Genomic DNA, 22,082 nt, shown 5'->3' on the forward strand with positions numbered 1-22,082 from the left:
TTCTATGATTCTAATACTTCACACTTGTTTTTATTTGAAGCATTTAACTACATGGCTAAATTAAAGAACAACAGGAATCAATATTTTGTACCTTGAAACACTGTTGATACAGCAGCTGACTCTTCAAAGAGTTCAGGACCTTTCTGCCTCACTCCACACAGCAAACCTGCTCACACAGAACCCCCACACAGCTGTGAATACATCTCCCAACCCACACCTAATGGCACCTGTGCTATTTAACACTGCCCCATGAAAAGCTGTAGATGCAACCCATACAAAATATAGCACCAAAATATTCTCACATCACAACCATACACCCAAGGCAGCATAAACTGTTCCGTGCAAAGAAGCACTGCAACTTATCCTCTGTTTGTTTTCATTAATATGTCACTTTCTGAATAAGTACAGGTCAAAACCACTTTAGAAAATTGTCTATTATTAACAAGTGGTTTTTCTTCCTCAGCAGAAACAAGCCAGTACTGTTGCATAAATGAAATATTACATATCTCAGACAAAAAAAGGAAATCAATCAAACAAATCTTTCTAGATCACAGCATTCTGAAATTACCGCACAACCAAAATTTCTGCCAGCATCACATGCTACTGCAATACTACAGGTCTGTGGGTCTTTCTATGACCCTTTCACTTCTTCTTAAAAAAAAAGGAATATTACTGCAAACAAAACCCAAGTGTCCTGTCACCACTGCAAAAATAGCCATACAATATATATCCGTAGCACTGGCTACAATAAACCCATGTCTGCAGTTTGGTAGAACCCTTAGCCATTTTCATTTTCTGACCTGCAGTTTAAAAGGAACACAAAGTCTCAAAGCAACACAGCTCCCTGTCACAGTGATGCTATTACACCAGGCAACTTGCCTGCAACGTGGCTCAGGTAACAGCAGCTGTAGTGCGCTCCATTGCTGAAGATGCTCATTCTGCTGGTCATCAGGTCAGCCATTATTTCTGCCTTCAGCTGATGCAAAGCAACCTCTGAGGAGATGCAGGTACTGGTCCTTGACAAGCTGTGAGCAACAGCAGTGCCTGGGAGCTTTGTATTGGTACTCTGATGCACCTCAAAGACACCTGCTGGCTTTGGTAAGCAGCAGGAAAGGTTCCAGCTGACCAGCTCGTGTGCTGATTAGACACCAATGTGAATTTAAAGGGGAGCTCCAGAGAGCTGAAAATGTAATTAGAAAAATATACATTAAGAGACTCCTGAGCCAAAGCACTGATCTATAATGCAGTGCCATTTATTAAGGCAACGTCCCTTTTCCAACCAAAGAAGCTGGAACTGTAGACAGTAATTTTACATTCCTCTTTTTCTAGCAGTGAGCAGGAGACCCGTGTTTGGGCTGCTCTCTGCCCTCCCTCACACACCTCCATGTTGTCAGCCCTCCGCCATTCACTGAGAGCCTTTCTGCAGCCAAAGACAACTGCCCACACAGAAAACACTTCTCTGTGTTTGAAACACAGGGAAATACAGGAGGAAGGACAGGGAGAGATGTGTGCATACGGCTGCAAGCCTGTGTGTGTATGGGCTCGCTACCTGGGCACGGTTAAAAATTTTCCAAGTCTTTCTTTATGAAAAACTGCTACACTTATCTACGATTTTAACACCCACATTTTCGAGAGCACAGAGCACTGCCTCAGGCTGATCCTTCTCACTCTTGTTTTCTTTCAGGGAATCATTTTCAGTTTTTGTGGACAGTTTAAGAGAAGCATTTTGTGCTGCTTGAATCAATAAGAGGAGAAGGGGTAGGGCTCTCTCCTAGTGCCAAAAGAGACTTCACATCATTTCCCCGTGCACATATGACAAGATCGGTTTGGATTTCAAACTGCATAGAACAAACTTGCATTTACATGCATTTTTACATTAAGAAATGTGGAGTTACAAATAATTGGTTGGAATTAGATGTTAAGCTTACCGAAACGTGGCCCACAAATTACATGACACCTGACTATAAAACCCCGTACACCAGCCAGAGAGCTCATCTATAGAGAAATGCATGAGTAACTTTTGCTGCTGAAGTTAGACTGGCATTTAGCTTTCTGAATTTAATATCTACATGACAGTTCCATCAAGTCTCAGTCTTAGTACTTCAGTTGCTGGGGATACACACGTGCATGAAAATAAAACAACTGATGGCTGCCATAGCTGCTCTGCCCTCTGACTGAAGAAGACACCCAGAAAATACTTCTTTTCAGAACTCAGAGCACCGTTTGCACAAGCGACTGTGCACCAATACAGCTCCTCTTTGCCAACCACACCACCAGGTCAGCCGCTCTTCAAATGAACGGGCAACTGCTCCTTTCTCCAGCAGCTGTTGTGCGCCGTCATTTGCAGAGCTCCATTGTTCCAGGAATGCAAAGCTTGCCATATCCATTCTAGCATCTACCTATCAAATCAAGGATCCACTTATCTGCGCACCACATGCAAAGCCTGTGGACTGAAAGAACACACTGGAGATGTGCGATAAACAAACATGACTAAAGTACTGATAAATGCACGCAAACATGTTACAAATAAACCAAACAGCAGCAAAGCCCCAGGCCACATCGCTGAGTTTGTACAACAACCGCTGTACCAAAGTGTACAGAAATAACATTTCTACTGCTGCTTGTGTTAGATTTGCTGTAATTGCATCTCCATTTATATCATTCAGTTCTAAATCTAAGGTAACAAACATAACTTGCATAGGTGTCATTATGCTAAGATCTCACTGGAACTACACAGCAGCATTTTGCTGGTTTCTCATTTCCATTCATTCGTACACTTTTGCATTCTTTCTACACAGCACTCCTGATAGCGCATTGACATTACTGTTTTTCATGCTCTATTTTGCATGGCAAACGATCTGAGCCAACTGCAATGCCCACATGGGAAAATCCAACGATGAACCAATGGTATACCAAGGAGGCAAGAGGGAAAAGGAATGTTTTTCACTTTCCTATTTATGAAGAACCTATTATATTCAAGCTGTCAACAGTGCTAGTTAAGGACATCATTTTGCACCAATTATTAACAGAAACCCCCAAATCACTCTTGACTCTTTCTGTTGTTCAGTCGCGTAACTTGCTCTCGTATCTGAACTTCATTAGCTTTCAGCATTTCAAAAATGTTTTCTTCTGAAGATTCATATCCAATTTCAAATGATTTAATTACGGATTGATCACGTTTTATTTCCATTCCAAGATGGTAAATTGGCTTCATATGCACACACAGACACCTGTGCTGCTCTCTGTACATCTTTCGCATACAATTCCTTACAGATATGGCAGACTCGTCTCAAAAGTTATTAACTATTTCAGCAGTATGAAACCATTCTGCCTACCCAGTGCTCTTCATCGTCTCATTGCTGAAGACACCCACCATGAAGACAGTACATTTTCTCCTTTGATATGGAGATAGGATGAATACCTCAGCCTGATAGATACTATATGCAGTAGAGAAAACAAAGCAAAACTGCAATTTCAGAAAGAAAACACAGTAGTCACAACTGTTTATTCAGAGCTGTAAGATATACAGGTTTCCTTAGTTCAGACATTAAGACAAATCACTGGGCTGACATGGGATATAGCGGTGCCCTTTATGTCCACCATGAGTCATAAGGACCTGCTCCACCTGATGAAATTCAGCTGTGAATGTGCACACTGCATTGACTAACTGGTACTACTGGTCTCTTCTTGGTCTGCAAAGGTATTGATTTAACTTCTATTAAGTCGTATGACATAATAGGTTGGCGATGCTTTGATTTACAGAGAGAAACATGAGGCTCAGCAAAATATGACAACAGGTGAAAACAAAACAAGCTCTTTCCCAACAGCTACGTGTTCTATAAGTAGTAGAAAACAGGATTTTTCTCCCTCACAAGCATAGGTAAAAAACATAAACAAATACAACATTGAAAAAAACCCAAAAACCCTAAAAAAAAAAGAGTCCTAACTAATGATGGATCTACTGGTGGTACTCAACTGACAGTAAACGTGACACGCTGTGCAAAGCCAGTCAAATCTACACACACACACTCAATAAGAACCACACTGAACACAGGGCTGGGTCTTAAAGCCCCTTTTCTCCCTCCAGACTTCAACAGAATCTCTATTTATGGAAACAGGGCCCAGAGCACTGCTGTTGCATAAATTCCTTCTGTGCACTGCATTAATTTGTGTTTATCGTTGTTTATCAGCAATTTTAGAGCACATGTCTACTTAACTTATTAGCATGTGTCCCAGTAAATTACTCATTACTGCTTTCAGAAGAGTAACTCATCCAAAGGCGTTGCTTTGACAAAAACAGTCGCCTGTTAGGCACTGCAACAGTGCAAGCTCTCAGGGATTCGATAAGCAATTCCTAGAGAATTAATTTGCTATAAATCATCCTTACATTGTACTTCACAAAGCTGTTCTTTTCAGCTCTGCTTTGGGCTGAAATCTCAGAGGCTGACTCAGCACCACCCAGCATTGATCCCCTGCCACCGAGCTGAGCTGGCGCTTCTCATGTGAGCAGCACTGCAGACGTGGCTGAAGCAATTGGGATTCCCATCTTCTGCTGAGGGAAAAGAGTTTCATGGCCATTTTAAGCCAGGAGCACGTGCAGCGGGATTTACACAGCTGGTTGGCATGCAGTGGTCTCACCAAAAGTCAGAAGTGATTTCTGGTCTTGTAGCTGTTCAGAAGCAAAGCAAAGCAATACCTAACACTTTCTAAAGTCACACATATCAAGTCCAGCTGACATTTAAACAAACTTCCAAAGGAAGATGTTGTCTGTAAGGTAGGTTTGGCCAAAGTAAAGCTTAAACCAAAGCAAACCAAAAGCAGCTGCAGATCAGAAGCTTCATGGTTCTGGGCAAGACACTTGGCATACCAAAAATTCCTTTGAATTTGTGGAAGGAAGAATTCATAAACAGTATCAGAACTTGGTTTACCCAGGTGTTTTAACTGGAATAAGGAAGCAGCTGGATTTCTGGGGAACACACAGCAGCAGCCCCATCTGCCCATCACAGCCCACTGCCACCAGTGCCTTGTTGGCTGGTTACCCCCGTGGGAAGCTAAAGACAAGCTCTGGCAGCAGAACTACACACATTTAAGATGCCTGTCCTACTCGTCTTTTATGTGGATTTGTGTCTCTTAAAGGCACAAAACATTTCAAAGGTTATAAAGCAAATCTGAAATCAAATTTGCTTTCATGTAAGGAACATGTCAGTCACCAGCAAATTTTAGTCAATTTTCAAATTACTCCAAGTGTGCTAAGGCTTGCTAACTTCACCTTTATGCAACTGATTTGTTCCAAACTAACATGGGAATCACTGAAGATTTCTTATTACTGCATTATTTTGAGCTGCAGAGGAGCAGAACAAGTAACAGGACCTGAGCTCTGCAGTAACACTCACCGTCATTAGCAACTGAATGACGGCCTTGAGATTGCACACTGTTGTGTGCGCTGCGTTATGCTGCTGCAAATTGCTGTTTGCTTCAACTGATTCCACTGTCTGCAAATTGACATTTACTGCACGCAATTTATGAAGCGGATTTCCAATTACCAAAGAACTGTAAAAAACGTAATGATGTTACATTTTGAGACACGGATTAAACGTCTCCATAAACATGCTGAATTGTTCATACACCTGCAGTCCTGGTTCCTTCAGTCTACAATGCTTAGCTGGCGATACTGAACTCCAGTTACGTCTCTGCAAAGCCTTAGGTGAAACATTGTTTTCATTCCCATACACGTTCCTTGGCAAAATTAACACTCCATTTCACATTATGCTTTAAAACTATCATTTAAAAGTTATATTGCATGTATCAAAATGGTACACTTACTGGAACTGGTATGCAGTAAGAACTGTTACCAATGGCATTCATTTGCAAAGCTACTTAAGCTGTTCTATGGGAAACAATACATTTTCTCTTTCTCTCCAGCCAGTTTTTAGGTCAGTTTACAAACCTAGCATAGAGTGTTGATATTGTTTCCCAGCTTGTGGCTTATGAGCACAAAATGAGAGCTCTGCTTCTCTTCTTCTTGAAAGGGAAAACTTTACCAAAGAGTGAAAGCTGCTGCTGCACGCAGGCTGCCTTTCCCCTCGGATATTCATTGCAGGATGGTTTGGCTGCACAGCAGCCTTCCTGTGTGCACACACCCACCCTCAATAAAAGCACATCCAGGCACAAGCACACACATTGAGCAGTAAGCCACCTATCATGCCTACCTCCCTCAGTCGTACCAAATTCACAGAACTCTGGGGAGTTTACTCACAGCAGTGACCCAAAAAGCTGCAGAACGCCAAGGTTTTCAACAAAGGCTCTGAGAAATACTCCAGCTTTTAGGGAGCCTTTGCAGAGCACTGCCACATTTGTGAGTAGGAAAGTCCCCATGAGTTAAATTCTGCTCTTCTGAGGATATGTTCCGCTCTCAGTAATCTCTGTGGGAACCAGACATGGACATCTGTGCATATAGCAGCCGCTCATGTTTAAATTTCTCTATTTCTGTTCCCTTGGAGGTTTGTGGCACAAGCAGGAGGCAGGATGGAGCTGCTCTCCCATCAGCAGGCATTTTGCCACCGACTTCCGTGGGAACACAAACTGGCCAGTGCAGCTGAACCGCGCCTGATGTTGGCCGTGTTTTGCATTTAAAATAAATGGTTCTGCTTTGGGAAGAATTTCTTAGTTCCAAGAGTGCAACGAAACACAGAATTGAAAAAGAACAAAATGAAAGAAGCAGCAGACAGCTTCAGATTGTGACCAGCAGCAGTCAGATGGACTCTGAGAGCACAACCCCACCAAATTCGGTGTGAGTGCTGTTCAGAAGCACACTCCACAAACCATACTTGCTTGAATCAGCTTTTTGGTATAACATGATTCAGCTCTCCATGAAAATGCAGGAAAAAAACGTACTCAGAACAGCGATTGTATCAGCTCTGTCATATCAGGGAAAATGTCCCTGCTGCCACAGGCCCAGGTAATACACATCTCCTCTTCCTCCTGCCTCCAAGGGCTTCTGCTCTTGGTAGAAGCAAGCAGAGACATTTCCCACGTAACAGTGACAGGATGAGAGGGAATGGCCTCACTTTGTGCCTGGGGGGTCCAAGTTGGGCATTAGGAGAGACTTCTCCAAGAGAGTGGTCAGGCACTGGAATGGGCTGCCCAGGGAGCTACTGGAGTCATCATCCCTGGAGGTGTTCAAGACCTGTGGACATGTGGCACTGAGGGACATGGATCTAGAGTGGTCACAGGCATGGACTGATGGTTGGACTCAGGGATCTTTCCATCCAGCATCTCTGATTACACACAATATGCTGAATTGGCATTTCCAGCTGTCCTTCGTTTTTAATGCAGATACAGAAATAATTACAATTACTGCTTATTATAGCCCTTTGAGTAATTTTCCAACAGCGCCGAATTAATTTAATTTCAGCAACAGTAATATATTTTTTAAATGGAAAAAAAACTGTAGCAATAGTACAAAAAGTGATATAAATTGTATACCAGAGTTAAGTAGTTGGAGAGTCAGGGAGCAGTTGGTGGCTATCTCGCAGATTAGTTGTACACACACACAGTGTAGCAGCTTTATTTGTATCTCTGGGCTGCTCCTTCTGCCGCACTCCCTCCCCTTCCCTTTGCAAATCACAGCACTCCCGCAGTGGGAGGCTGCTCTGTGCAATAGCAGCAAGGAGCTGGGCCAAGCAGCCGGAGCCTGACCTCACAGAGTACTCCTGGGCACTGCCAGCACGGCGCACGCAGCTCCTGCTCCCGGTGCTGCAGGTGGCTGAGGCACGTTAGGAGCTGCCCTCATTCGTGAATGGGACACACCAGTGATAAACTCAGTGCAACGTGGGGATTTACACCATGTCCTCAAAGCTGTTCTGCACATGGGTATTGCAGCCACCCTAACGGCACCAGTTCGCCTATCTACTCCTCAGGTGACATAGCTTGCAAACATCAAAAGTGAATCTGAAACAAGCATCTATCTATACCCACAGCACTCAACAAAGGCAATGCACCACATTCAGCCCAAAAAGCAAAAGAACATGATCACTGCACATCACCCGAGGATGTGCTCACGTACTTTTCTCTCTGTTGCAGTGAGCCAGAGTAAAGTCGAGCTGGTAAGAAACCACTGAGCTGTTTACGAAGTGAAAGCAGGTAATTTCTGCTGAGAAAAAGTGAAACTGAAAATAAAATTAAATTGAAAATGAAATTTAAAAAAAAAAAAAAAAAAGGACAGAGTGATCAAATGACACTCCCCAAGCTTCTAGGAGAAGCATTCTAGAAACTGTAAGCTGTATGCAGATTTGTTGACTCAAGCAGCACGTATACCAGGAGCTCAGTGCTCTGACACACACACACAATGGCAGCAGTTCGTTATTCCTCTGCTGTGCCATGTCACTGCCAAGCTGCAAGCCGCACAGCATGCCCAGGATACATGCTCTGCCTTAAAGAAACACTTTTCTTAACATACTAGATAGCAGGGAAAGAGCCCATGCAATTACAAGTTTGCCAGGCTTCCACCAGGGCACAATGTTACAAGGATCATCTGTAGACACTTGCCTTGAGTGTGCCTGGCAGAAGGAAAGCAAAGAGAACGCTGCAGCAGTGGCTGCACAATTTGGGGTCAGAAGCAACCTGGCTAGCATTAAGGATGGCATCCAGCAAACACCGTGCTTTTATCCCACCCTCCTAACAAACTCCTGGCCCTGTTCTGACAGCAGCTGCCAGGACAACTCTCATTCCTTTTCTCTTGCAATTATAAGCTATTCATTTTCTTCACTTTGTCAATTTTATATTTAAAATATTTATGAGGAGTACAAGGGATATTTTATCCAAAGAGTTCAAACCACTTGCTATGTTCTAATTACATGTTGCATCCCATAGGTAAGATGGATCAGTATTATTGCCAGTTTGCTATCAGCTTGTTACCTATACACTCCATACCACACGTGTGAGAGTTAATCCAAACCCCAGCCACGTCAGCTGATGGACAGAAACTCAGAAGGAAACGAGGAGCAAAGCCAGGAAAAAAATCTTGCAGCTCCATCTCCGTTTCCTCTGCCTTAATACCCATGTTTAACCAGTGTGTCTGAAAATATAAATGTCTTCAAACTGCCAACATACTTAGTGCACAGTTCTGACTCTCGTAGCTTACACAGCAACTTTAAATCCAGGCTGTCTTTGTGCTCTGCAGTTCTCCCAGGCACAGAGATAGCTGCAGCACATCAGTGCAGGGCAGGCACAGTGGTGTCCCATCCCTGCAGACACCAAGGTCAGGCTGCACGCTCTCTGAGCACTCATGGAGCTGTGGGCGTCCCTGCTCAGTGCAGAGCAGTTGGACCAGATGGCCATTAGCAGCCCCTTCCAACTCAAACAGTTCTGTGACTCTATGATTGCACTGCACATTCCAGCTAGAAGATCAATTGCGTTGCAGCAATGGGTGAAAGTGCTGTTCATGGAATGAACATCATACCAAGTCACCATACAGCCCTCCAATGACTGCGTGTGGTCAGAGCAGAGCTGCCTGCTTAGCGCTGAGGACACCTCTTCCAGCAGGGCAGCTCCTCCAGCACGATGCTGGGTAATCGGTTCAATACTCATCCAAAGGGTGGCATGTCATTACCTGAATCCTTGTTACCAGCCTTGTCAACACCGAGCCTTTCCCCTGCATAGTGCTCAGCTTTTATTACTCAGTCCACAAGATCTTGTAGGCCTTATCTACAGCTACTATACAAGGAAAGGGCACGTTTCAATGAAAATTTCTGTGTAGTTAGGATGACCTGAAGGCATTCAAAACCAGGCTGGATGTGGCTCCAGGCAGCCTGGTCTAGTGGTTGGCAGCCCTGCCCACAGCAGGGGGGTCGACACCAGATGATCATTATGGTCCTTTTCAACCCAGGCCATTCTACGATTAGTAATCCAGGATAGCTTTCAATAATAATAATAAAGTGAGAGAAAAACTACAGGAGACTATAACATCATAGGATGAAATGCAGCTGCGGATGTAAAAACCAACAACCATCAGTACCACTTCTGACACAGTTTATAGTATTCTAAGTACAATGTGAAGACAAAGTCGGTGCAGAAGGCATGGAACATCTGACAAAGAGATTCTGCAGAAGTTAAATGCATTATTTCTCTCAATTCTTTGAAAACCCAGAGAATTACTCTCCAAATGAAGCAACTATTTCTACAATAAATGCTCAACAACTTTCTCAGCCAAACTCAGAAGAACAGATGTATCTTCTGATTAAAGAAGCACGGTGACTCTTAGCAGGAGGACATCAACGTGTTGATGGAAAGGGCTGACCGAGAAAGAGGGCTCAACACACAAAATAATAAGATATCGCATGTAGAAACAGAAACTAAGCAAACAGAATGGAAATCCCATAACTTTTTTGGTCAGAACTGAAACAATAAGTCACTAGAACAGCTCATTAATGAATTTGTTGGCTCTTCCTCATCATTAGACTTGATAAGAATACGTAAGTGTTCAGAACACCGTCTAGCAGCATTAACGTCTGCAAATCTAAAGGGTCTTCTAAGAACCAGTCTAAGCATTTCAAGATCAGCTCATCCATCCATGCAGGCCGACAGGGGCAGGACAGAAGTCCTGCACTCCGTTGCAGGAAATGGCATTGCGATCTTTCTCAGATATTCTCCAGCACTCTCTGCCATCTGTACGACTTTCAATGTTAAAGCTTAACTGAGAGGTCGTGTATCCAGACCAGAAATCAGGCAAGTCTTTAGAGTGAGCAACCCCTACCCAGCAACTAAAATAGAGTACGAGCATTACTGTTTCATACACAAAAAGTAGACATGAATCAATGGAGATTGCTAAGAGATTGCCTATGGACTTCTTTTCTAGCTAGATTACACACAGTGGGGAAGCAGCATAAAGGTTCTTGGTCATTCTTGAGCCTGGCTGCTTCTGATGGTGCTTCTGTGACTTACATTTCTAAGGTGACGATGGAGAAAGTACTTAACAGCCCTGTAAGTTTGCTATTCTCTCCATCACAGATGGACAGAGCTGTGACCCAGGAGACACTTCCATTGCACAGACCCAGGCCACACAACAGCTGAAGGCTGAACCCTTTCACTTCAGCCTCCTGCCTGATCCATGGACCCCGGGGAGACGCTCAATACAGGGCATTAAACTTTGCTGTAGCTCTGGTCATTTGGTTGTATTCCTGAAAAACAATCAGTGGCTCTTTCATGTGTTCTCATGTTATTCTGTGCTCATCCAAGAAGGTAATGAAAAACGTTTGCATTCATTTCTATTCGGATTGGAATGCTGAAGACTTTGAAGTACCTGTTGCTAGAAATTTACAATGAGACACTGATCTACACCAAGTTACTCATAATAAAGATCTGAGCTGAAAGGGTAAATCATAACCACATGGCCCACGTTTAATAAGTGTATTTTTATACACATGAACAATCATAAATGCATACTATAATCACACATACTACACGTGCAAACCCCATGAAAGCCAAAGACTTCATCCCATTGTCCAAACACAGTGCACAGTGTCATCGAGCCAAAGGAACACAGGAAGATTATGAGCATTATTATTTTTTAGTAATGATTATGTATCAAGTAGATTTTAAAAAAAAAAAAAAAAAATCACTATAATTTGCCTATATCTCAGCCAGCCTTTTCAGACTGGTGAATGGCACATATGAGATAGGAACATCATTCCTGCCAATTTTCACGTTTCTGCTCTTTACCACTGAGATGTTAACGGCACAGAAAAGAGGCTGAAGAAGAAATCACGACTAATGATCCTTAGCTCAAATATTTCACTTTCTTCCCCACTTCTGTGCCAGATGAAAACTTCCAGGAAAAATGTTCTCCCTGAGAGCAAATGTACTGTATATACAGGAGGAACATGAAATGGAATCCATAGGCAACTCATTAAAAACAAAAGGGCAAGTGTAGCTGCAACTGCTCTCAGCGATCAGATGAATAATGGAAAATAGAAAATGCAGAAGCGCTTTTCATTTTCAAAATTCTGTGGTCCTTTTTCATGACAGAATATATTCCTGCTTAACTTTGTGCCTGACTCGATTACCTACTAATAGTGGATAAAAGAGCTGGATGTGCTCATGTTAGAGAACTACACAGCTGCGTGAGCATATGGAGCTGACAGTGAAAGCCTCTGTTCTCCGCGCAGGACTGTGGGCCCATGGCTAAGCTGCAGCAGGAGGTGATCCCTCCCAGTGATCTGCCCTGGAGGCGGTGAGCAGGGCAACTCCCCTTCCCCACGGCAGGCATCCTTCCTCTCTTCAGCCTCTGACACCAACCCCACCAGATGCCTGCAGAAGCTCAGCAAGAAGGGGGTTTCACTCTCTGAGACCACGAGGAAATTACCTCCTTGCGTGCTGGATGCACTCCCTGGCTGGAATTCCAGCTATGGAGAAAACAAAATAGCAGAACAAGTGGGAACTCTTGCAGTTTGACCAGATTGCATCCTCAGTGAGCACGGACACCACCACTCATCTCTCTGTGACTTTCTGTCAAGAGCTACTTGGCCATTATGTGGAGGATAAACCTAAACTGCATCTCCTGTTATTATGACAATACCATCAAAAAGACAGGTGCAGCAGCAACTGCATTATAAATCCTATGTATTAATTAGCGTATCTGGAAAAAATACTGAGTACATTTGCATATTCAGATTGCACTGGACTAGCAGTTTAGGAAGCCTTGTTTTAAAGTATAATACTCACTGATCTATGGCTGGTGTCGTTTCATGTCTGCAATATTTTTTATATATCTTGCAAGTAAGATGATACATAGTTTACACAACATAGCAATTAACAGAGGAGAATCACAGAATACAAGAAATCTGCTGAAAACCTTATTATTTCTATATACTCTATCTGAAAGGTATTTGGATGCAATGGGCAGCAAGATCACATCTCAAAATAGATGGTGCACGATGCCCTAAAATAGCTCATGCACAGCCTTATTGTTTTCAAACAAAAACCTGGAAAGGAATTATTATTTATATCACTCAGCAAGTCTAGGAGTTTCTAATACACAGACACACATGGCTGTGCTCCCTGCCGCGGGCTGAGCAGAGAAAATGGCTACTGTGAGAAATCCAGCTCACTCCAGAGTTTGCTCACTGCACCACCCCAAAGCGAGACCCCAGCGCCTCTATCACATATCACAGCCCTGCTTAATGAAACGCCCTGGGAAAGCACTAGCTATTTTATATACAGAACTTACGGCAAGCAGGACAACCAGCCCTACCAACCAGAAGGTCAGTGCCCATGCAGACGATGAGTTTTGTTCACTGGAAGTACGCTGTAACAAAAATGCAATACTACTCGTCGGGTTTTACATTTGCCATGACAGAAGTGGAATGCCTGTGAGAGCTACGAAGTTTTGTTAATGAAGCTTAGAGCAGGAAGAAAGGTGCCTTGCTTGTGAAAGTGAAAGCACAGCGCACTGCTCGGCATGGGCACGAATCACAGCCGTCCCGCCAACGCTGCGGCCCAACAACGTAACGCAAACCCACGAGGGCAAAGCAAAGCCAGCTTTGCACTGCTCCAGGCACCGAGTGTTTGCTCAGCCCTTGTGCAATCACACAGCTGTACAAACCGTACCCAGGCTGCAGCCTGTGCGGCCGTACACAGCACAGCTAACCAGGCTGTAAAAACGCCATTAGTTTTCGCTGTGGATACGCTATCAGAGAACTGAAGGGAACACATCCTAGGCTAACCCTGCTTCCTGAATCTTACCCCTGTGAGCACAACAAGGAGCCACGTCGCTCTTCTGGAGCCTTCCTCCTGAGCTGCAGGGCCACCGCAGGCAGCCGGCCTGCAGGACGCAGCTGGGCTCCTGTAACTGCAGGCACCCAAATAACAGGAGGCTGCATCCACTGGAAAAAGCACGTTGATTGGAAAGGGGAAAATATGCTACGGTAATATTAACAACAATTGGGTCTAGAGAGGCCTATAATGCATCTGGAACATACTGTCTCCTCGCCATTTTTTCTCCATTCGTAGCTACACCGCCGCAATCACTTTTTCAAGATATTTTTATCCATTCCCTTCATTACAGAGCTATTTAGCAATAAGGAAAGCGCGGCGGGTTGGTTAATCAAGCCCCAGTTTTCTCGCAGAACTGATCTTTTGTTGCCTGAGAAACGACATCGCTTTCACTTTCCTGGTAACAGCACAGCACCTGCGGAGGGTGCAGCCCTGCTTCTGCTGGCCTGAGCTCAGCACAGCCCAGCCAAAGGCCTGTGCTGCTGGGGAGCACTCGTTCATTTATATATACTCATTTTATCATGAGTTCAAAACTTCACATACCATACTCACAACTCATATATATATATTAAAAAAAAAATCTTTTTCTTGGCTTTTTTCTAAGGGAAACAAATCTCACTACAGAGGCTGTATGGACAGCTCATCCAGAACAATCAGCATGGTCTATGGGGTCCATAAAAACACTTTGCAACAAACTTTTTCTTTTTTTTTTTTCCTGGAATGGATCATCCGTAAGGAACCATATTCCAGGGTTGGTGTTCATCCAGCTTCTTCACAATGCCTGCTCTGGTCTCCAGCAGACTGTAAAGCTGACAAACTCTTCAGGAAAACCTGAAATAATATTAAACTAATAATTTACTTCCTTGTCCTATCTGAACTCTCAGTATGAAACGCAAATTTTTCTGCACAATCGACAATTAACCTCAGTAACTCCCTCCATTGTGACAGTACTTTGGGAAACTGAATGGTACTTCTAGGATCACCTAAAAGTTAGGATTATCCCATCTTTAAGTATATTTATGTTCAGATTCGACCACAGCTGGTGATGCAGCCATGTAAAAGAGAGGACCCAGACACTGCCAGGCAAAGACAGACCTATTTTAAGAAAAAGACAAGGCTGAATGTTCCAGTAGAAGAGCTGCATCTTCCCCATACGCAGTTTTCAGTTTTGCAATGTAAAAACAAGTGTATTTCTTAATCCAGATGGAGTTCATTTCGTGCATCAAGATTCTACAGCTAAAAATCATCCTAACCCTATGTTGCTATAGGAATTGGAATAGCAACTCCTAGTTAGCTAAACATTTTATAATAGTACTAAGATATCGCTGCAGCTGTAACAGTGGCAATAAGTTTGCAAGTTTAAATACAGGAAAATAAATATGAAAATAAAGTCATAGAATTATTAAGGTTGGAAAAAGCCTTCAAGATCATCCAGTCCAACTCTCCACCTCCCACCAATATTTCCCCAACTAAACCCCGCCTCTCGGCACAACATCTGAACGTTCCTTTAACTCCTCCACCACCGCCCTGGGCAGCCCTTTCCAGAGCCTGACCACTCTTTGGAGAAAAAATTTTGCCTACCATCCAACCTGAATCTTCTCTGGGTCATTTTATTTAAATATTGTATGATCCGCCTACATCAAAAAGAGCAGATACAGATATTATAAATACCGGTAACAAAACAACCATTGCAGAAAAATAAATGGTTCACCTCCTTCCACCTACATGAAAGAATAACCCAGAACAGATTTCTAGTGGAACAAACTTGAGCAAAAGGACTCACCTTGCCTTGAGTTCTGCAAACTCCAGTCACAGGTGACCTGAGTAGTTGGAAGCCTGCTATTAAGTGTAACTACATCCACCTGTTAAGATTTTGCATCCACAGACTGTCAGCAAAACTAGCACAGCTGCTCCCAGCTGCAGCAATGATGCACAGGAAAAGAGGGTATCTCTAAAAGGGGCAGCTCCTAAACCCTATGCAGCTTCATAGATGCTAACCACCACCACCATCCAGAAGCAGACAAGGTGGTGCTGCTCACAAGGCATGCTCTGACAAATGATTCTGCCATGTCAATTCAGTGACCACAGCTACCAGAGGCCATTGTGTACATACAGGCTGTAGGATTTCCATGTGACCTTGGTGGCACCTTCCTTGGGTTCCCACTTTTCAGTCTCATGAAAGTTGAGGAATCCAGCATGGTAACTGCAACAGGGCAACCTGGGTGTGCTGTGCTACAGAACTGTCCTGCCAGCTTAGGTGCAGCGGAGGAAAGGCAACAGCAGGACCAGCACAACTCCTGAGGAGCACGAGAGTCAGGATCTCAAAGCATCCCAGCTCTACGAATCTCTGTGGCAAAGGTTCTGTCCTTACAAACAGTGGTGTCCAACAGCCCCGCTCCGCTGTCTGCAGAGGCATTTCTTTTCCTTTTGTCTCTAAGACCGTCTCTGTCCTCTCCAGGGCTGGAAGCACAGAGATGACTGAAAGTCGGTTTAATAAGAAGGCACAAAGCAGTGCTCTGCGAACACGCCGGTGGCTGCACAGTTCAGTACGCCTCATAAACAGCGGCTGGGGGCCCTGATGATGGGTAACATATGGAGCTGTAACAAAGGGCCTCTGAAAGCTTTGCAGAGAAAGGAACAGAGCCAATGATGACCTTTCTTCTTAGAGATCAGCAACACCCCGTGCACAAAACCAATACGGACGCCTTTGTCCAGCAGAAAAAACCTACCTGCCACGTACATCAATTCAACCCAATACGCTATTGCAGTGACTCTGCTGCATGCAGGCCTAGCTCCAGAGCAGTGACCAGAAAAAGGAGGGAAGCCTCTGATGTACCACTTTCTCCTGCCGCACAAAAGTTCAGATACAGCAGTGGGCAACCGCTCGGAAGCATGTGAGGATTAAGTGGGGATCTATAAAGAAAGTTCTAATGCTGCTTCACATGAGAAATCCTGTCTGCAGATCACAGAAGTTCCCGTGATGAGTGAGACCTGAAGGCCCCGAGAGCCCGGCTCATCCCTCCCAGCCCTCCTTCAGAACACATCGCAGAGCAGTCGCTTCCAACCACAGTTGATGGCACGTCAGCATCGGGCTGGGAAGCGCTCATCAGTCATGTGGTGATGGCTCAGCTCTCCTTCCAGCTTATAAATGGCACTGAGCAAGTTTAACTTACTTTTAATATTTTAGTAATACGAGTTTACCGTCAGATTCGTTGAAGTGCCACAAAGACGTTACCCAGCATTAGGGGACCACACCTGACACGTGAACAGAACCTGGAAAAACATGTACTGAAATATCTGGAAGCTACGGTCAGGGAGGAAGCATGAAAACCCCTGATCTGCTTCTACAGAACCGAAACAGGAATGGCATTTTTTTTTCTGAAATGTGCTCTGTGTATGTTGAAAAGAGAAAGAAATCGTTTCTAAATGGGCAAGCCTCTTTAAGAGTGCAGAGCTTTGCATGCTCGGTCACTTTTGTTGCAGTGCAGCAACTATACAGGCATTAACACCAACAGTGCTTTGAGCACCTAGGAATGAGACAGGACAACTCTCCACGACCAAATCCCGGTGTATATTTTTCACAGCTGATGATTTATTGTCTCATACAACATCGAGCAAATCAAACAGGGACAGATACAGGTGGTTCCTTACTCCATCAGCCACCTCCTTTCTCCAACACGGTTATCTGAGGTTCCCTCGGAGTGCGGTCTCCTCAGTTTTGCTCACTATGAAACCCACCTCTGGGGCGCTACTTTGGGGCTGAGCAAAGGCCCTGCGCCCCCTCCGTCGGTCAGCTCCCCTGACACAGAGCCCGGCACCTCCCCTCGGACACGCGGGAGTTGCAGTCGCGGCGCTGTCCTGCTCGGGTACAGCCAGCATCGCTTCCAGCACACATCGCACAGCCACGCTTGGCGCTCCTTCCCCGCGTCCTTAACCAACTTCCCCGTCTCTCGCAGAGGAGGAAGGAAAAAAAGAAAAAAAAAAAAAAAAAAAAAAAAGAAGGAAAAAAACCCCAACAACCCCAAACGCTCCAACGCTCCCGAAGTTCAGTTCCACACAGCATTAACTCAAGTACGCCCGCTCTGCCATTGTCTCCCGCACGGCAGCCGCCCGCGCTCGCTTTCCATGACAAAGCTTCAGGGCGAAATGAATCGAGGGCCGAAGTTCGCCTTTGTCCGCCCTAAACAAACTCTCCCGCGTCCCCCCTTCGTCTCCCCCGGCGGCGGCGGGGCGGGGGGCAGCGCCGGGAGCCGCGGGGAGCCCCTCCTTCCTTCCTTCCTTCCTTCCCTCCTTCCCTCCCCGTGAGGCGGGGGCCGTGCCGCGCGGGGCGGGCTCGCTGCTGCCGGGGCTTCCCCGCACGGCCGCCGCCGCCGCCGCCGCCCCGCCTCAGGGCCGGCGCTCTCCCGCCCCGCCCGCCCCCGCGGCTCCCGGCACGGAGGGGCTTCCCCTCGCCCTGCGGAGCCGCCGCGGCCCCGCGCTTCCCCCTCCGCCCGTTCCGCGCCCCGCCCAGTCGCCCCGCCAAGGGTTAAGCCGCAGGGCCGGCCCGGCGATGGCAGCCCTGTCAGACGGGAAACACCCGGCTGCCCCAGCAGGGCCGTGGAGCGCGGCGGCGGGGTTTGTGTGTGTGTGTGTGTGGGGGGGGGGGGGTGCGGGGACCGAGATCCCCGCGCGGGCTAGGCGAGGCGCGCCCGGCCCGGAGCCGCGGGCGTGGAACCCACTGACAGCGCGGCCGAGCACCGCCGCCTCCCCGGGACGCGGCTCCACGCCGCCCGAGCCCTCAGCCCGCCGCCCTGGGTCCGTAACCGAGAGGACGAGGCGGGAGGTGCGGGACGCGGCCCGACCCGACCGCTCCCGGCCGGCGGAGCGGCCCCGTAGCCGGGCTGAGGCGGCCGGCGGCACGGTCCGCGCTCCGCTCCGCGCACCCCGCGGCGCCCGCCCCGAGGAAAGAAGCACAATGCCCCCCCCGGCCCGATGACACCGGAGCCCCGGGGAGGAAGGGGGATGGGGGGGGGGGGGGGGGCTTTGTGCGGGGAATCGAAGGAAAATTTACAAAACAAAACAAAAAAATACAACGCGGAGAGAGAGAGAGAGAGACGGGGGCAGAGTGGCTCCTCCTCCTCCTCTCCAAAAAGGCCTGTTGGAAAACTGCACACGGCGGTGGCTCCAACGGCACCATCGCCGCGCTCTGCCCTGGAGAGAAAAGGAGGCGAAAGGCACCGAGCGAGAGGGGGGGGACCGCGGCGAAAGGGGGGAAAAGGCCCGATCTCTTTGTGTTACCTGCCGTGAAACCAGTCCTTGCAGGCATCGCATTCAATCATGAAGCGGGTTACGTCGTAGGGCAGCCTACAGATGCAATAGACGGGCACCGTCGCCATGTTAGCTCCCTTCAAAACAACACCGGACTCGCGGAGAGGCGAGCGGGGCTGGCGGTGGCTCCTGCCGCTCGGTAGCTTTGGCGGCTGCTCCTTCCGAAACGCGAGCGAATTTGCGATGTCGAGAGACGGAGCGGGGAGGGGGGGAAGGGGGGAGAAAAGAAGGGGAAAAAAAAAAAAAATCAGATAATGCAATTACGGCTCCTCAAGGGCGAGCGAGCAATGTCAGAAAAATAAGAAAGGGCTTCGCAAAGTTTGGCTGCATGGTTCCTCCGGCTCCGCGAGCGCCGACCGGACCGGGGCTTTTTTGTTGTTGTTGTTGTTAAATGATTATTATTCAAAATGTTTGGCGAAATGCATTATATTGCATGCCCCCTGGTGACAGTACAGTACCGAGGCTTTTCATAAACACTCCGAAATGTAGCCCTTTCCTTGTAATGTCCTTACGTCAGCTTGCAACATTGCAATATTTCCTCTGCCGGGGCTGGGGCTGGGGCGGGCGGCGGAGGAGGGGGAGGCGAAGCGAGGCGAGGCGGCAGCGCGCGGCCGGGAGGAAGCCGCGGTGAGTCGGGCTGCGCGCCGCGGGGCTCCGCGCCCGGGGGGGCCGCGCGGTTTTGCGCCTCGCCACCGCGGGGACTCGGGAAAGAAAGTGGCCTGGGCGCGGCGGGGCGGGGCGGGGAGCGCCGCGGGACGGGGCACGGAGCGCAGGGAGCGCTGAGCGAGCCGCTGCTCCGCGTATGTGAGTGTGTTTGTGTGCGTCTGTGTGCCCCGGCAGCGCGCGAACTGCGCGGCAGGCGCAGCAATCCGCGGCTGCGGGTACCGCGCTGTGCTGAGAGCGGGAGTGCGACCCGGAGGGGTGGAGGGCCTCGGAACACAACCTGAGTGCGTGTTGGTTACTATTAAGAAAAATAAAAGTCATTTGTTTGTTGGGGTTATATTGTAGGTTTGGAAGGCACCCACCACTTCCATCAGGGCCAGCCCCATCGCTGTCACACGCTGGGCTCCTACCCCGGAGCTGCAGGTAAAAGCCCTGCGCCTAGCGAGCACCAGCCCAGAGCCATGGGCTGTGGGGTACGTGCCGAGAGTCGCCTGCACCACTACTCCTGTCAGCTGCAAAAGCCCAACTCCACGGTGCTTCCTCCTCTTAGATGAGTGAGCGGTGGTGGTGAAGGCAAAAGAGGAACCCTTGAGTTTGAGCTGAGATTGAGAACGCAGAACTTCTCTCCCTCCCTTTGCACAGAGTCCTAAGACCTCCCTCTGGGTGGTTTTGGAAGGCATGCTTCAGGGTGTTCTGCTGGGACACACGTCCTGAGCATCTTCAACAGCTGCTGACACTTGTCCCTTCCAAGTATGAGAACGCCATGTAAAGTAGTCACAAAGTGTCACAGCTGATGTGCAAGTGCTAGTTATGACTGATTTGGTGTCTTGAATCCATCTCATTTTCAGAGGGAGGATAATATCTATCTGTCTTAGAGCAAAAAGAGAAAAAACGGGTGTTTCTTGGTGTTTTTTCAGCAGTCTGCCAAATCCAAAATCATCCTATAGTGGACAAAGGAAATTCAAGGGCCCAAATAACTTCAGGTTTTGCAGTGTCAAGAGACAGAGCAGAGATGGAGGGAGGGGGAAAAAAATCAGAGAAAGCAATGTCAGAAGAATAAGAGAGGGCTTCCCAAAGTTTGGCTGCATGGTTCACTGGGCTCTAAGAGAGAAAAAGCCACTGTTGATACAGGCAGAACCTATCTAGGCTGACTGAAGAGAGACAGTCAAAACTGCTCGCCTTGCCCCTTGGATTCCTGTGCCACAGAAGTGACTTTCAGGCAGTGCTCATGCAGAGCTACGTGTGAACTAGTGCAAATGGCATTCCTGGGCCCACCACGAGTGTTTACCAGAGAAACTGAATTTCTGGCATAGCTCAAGGTGTGGTAACACAGGACTGAGATTATAGGCCTACATCATGACTCAGTTGTTTTGAACGACATCTTGAGATACACAAAGTGACTGTTTTCCTCAGTGCTGAGCGGCAAAAGTATATACCTGCGAAAAAAAACAGACCCCATTTCAGCCTGAATTGAACTATTGAGATTTTAATTGCTCAGTGTTTCAACCTGAAAAGCAGAAGTCGAGGGCGTAACTTGGGCTCACATCGCACCAGGGGGGGTTCAGGTTGGATATTAGGAAAAATGCTGAAAGAGTGGCTGGGTGCTGGAACGGGCTGTGTCACCTGGGTGCTGGAACGGGCTGTGTCACCTGGGTGCTGGAACGGGCTGTGTCACCCAGAGGTGCTCGAGAAACATGGAGATGTGGCACTGAGGGACGTGGTTAGTGAGCTAGTGAGCTGCTGGTAGGTGTGTGGTTGGACTGGATGATCGTAGACATCTTTTCCAACCGTAATGATCCCATGAGTCTATGATAATGCAGGATGAGGAGACGAGGCCCAGACAACTGCTGCATGGGCTGTGAGCACCTTTATTGTCCTCTCCTCACTGCCACACCTGTTAGAACCTCTCAGCTTTGCAGGAGAGGTTTAAACGCATTCACTGATTTTCATAGAGGCACATGCTCTTGCAGTGGCGGTCTGGGCTGCCATTTCTTGAGCTTTCCAGATGTTCTTACCATTTTGAAGCATTTGTCCTATCTATTTCCTCTACAGCAAGTGCTACATAAGCTTATTTTACTTATGGTGCTCTGTAGCTATAGACACATTGTCCCCAGAGTTATTTCCATGCTAGTGCAGAGAAGTAAATCAAGTTTTTTGGCTTTTGTTTTTTTTTCCCTTCGACCATATCTGCTCTTTAATAAATGTTTACAAAGAAGCTGTCCATGAAACCAATCTTGAAACAACAGGGATCACTGGGCTTCAGCAAGAGAGGAGCTTGTGGTTACTGCATACCTCTCTTCCAGAGTTCCCCATCTGACACCACATCTTAAAACATTGATTGC

At 47.0% G+C, this 22,082-nt stretch overlaps 1 protein-coding gene across 1 annotated transcript in view; it reads right to left on the minus strand.

Moving 5' to 3' along the window:
- PHF2 (PHD finger protein 2) overlaps positions 1-19,215 on the minus strand; it is a gene marked incomplete at its 3' end in the record, with an annotated part of 80,538 nt that extends 61,323 nt beyond the window's left edge. Inside the window, exon 1 of the mRNA XM_079540112.1 lies at positions 19,048-19,215. Coding sequence (XP_079396238.1) covers positions 19,048-19,145 — 98 coding nt within the window. The 5' untranslated portion in view covers positions 19,146-19,215. The remainder of the gene's footprint in view (positions 1-19,047) is intronic.
- Positions 19,216-22,082: the final 2,867 nt, after the last annotated feature.

This window comes from Tetrao urogallus (genome assembly GCF_951394365.1).
Source record: "Tetrao urogallus genome assembly, chromosome: 10".
Lineage (NCBI taxonomy): Eukaryota > Metazoa > Chordata > Aves > Galliformes > Phasianidae > Tetrao > Tetrao urogallus.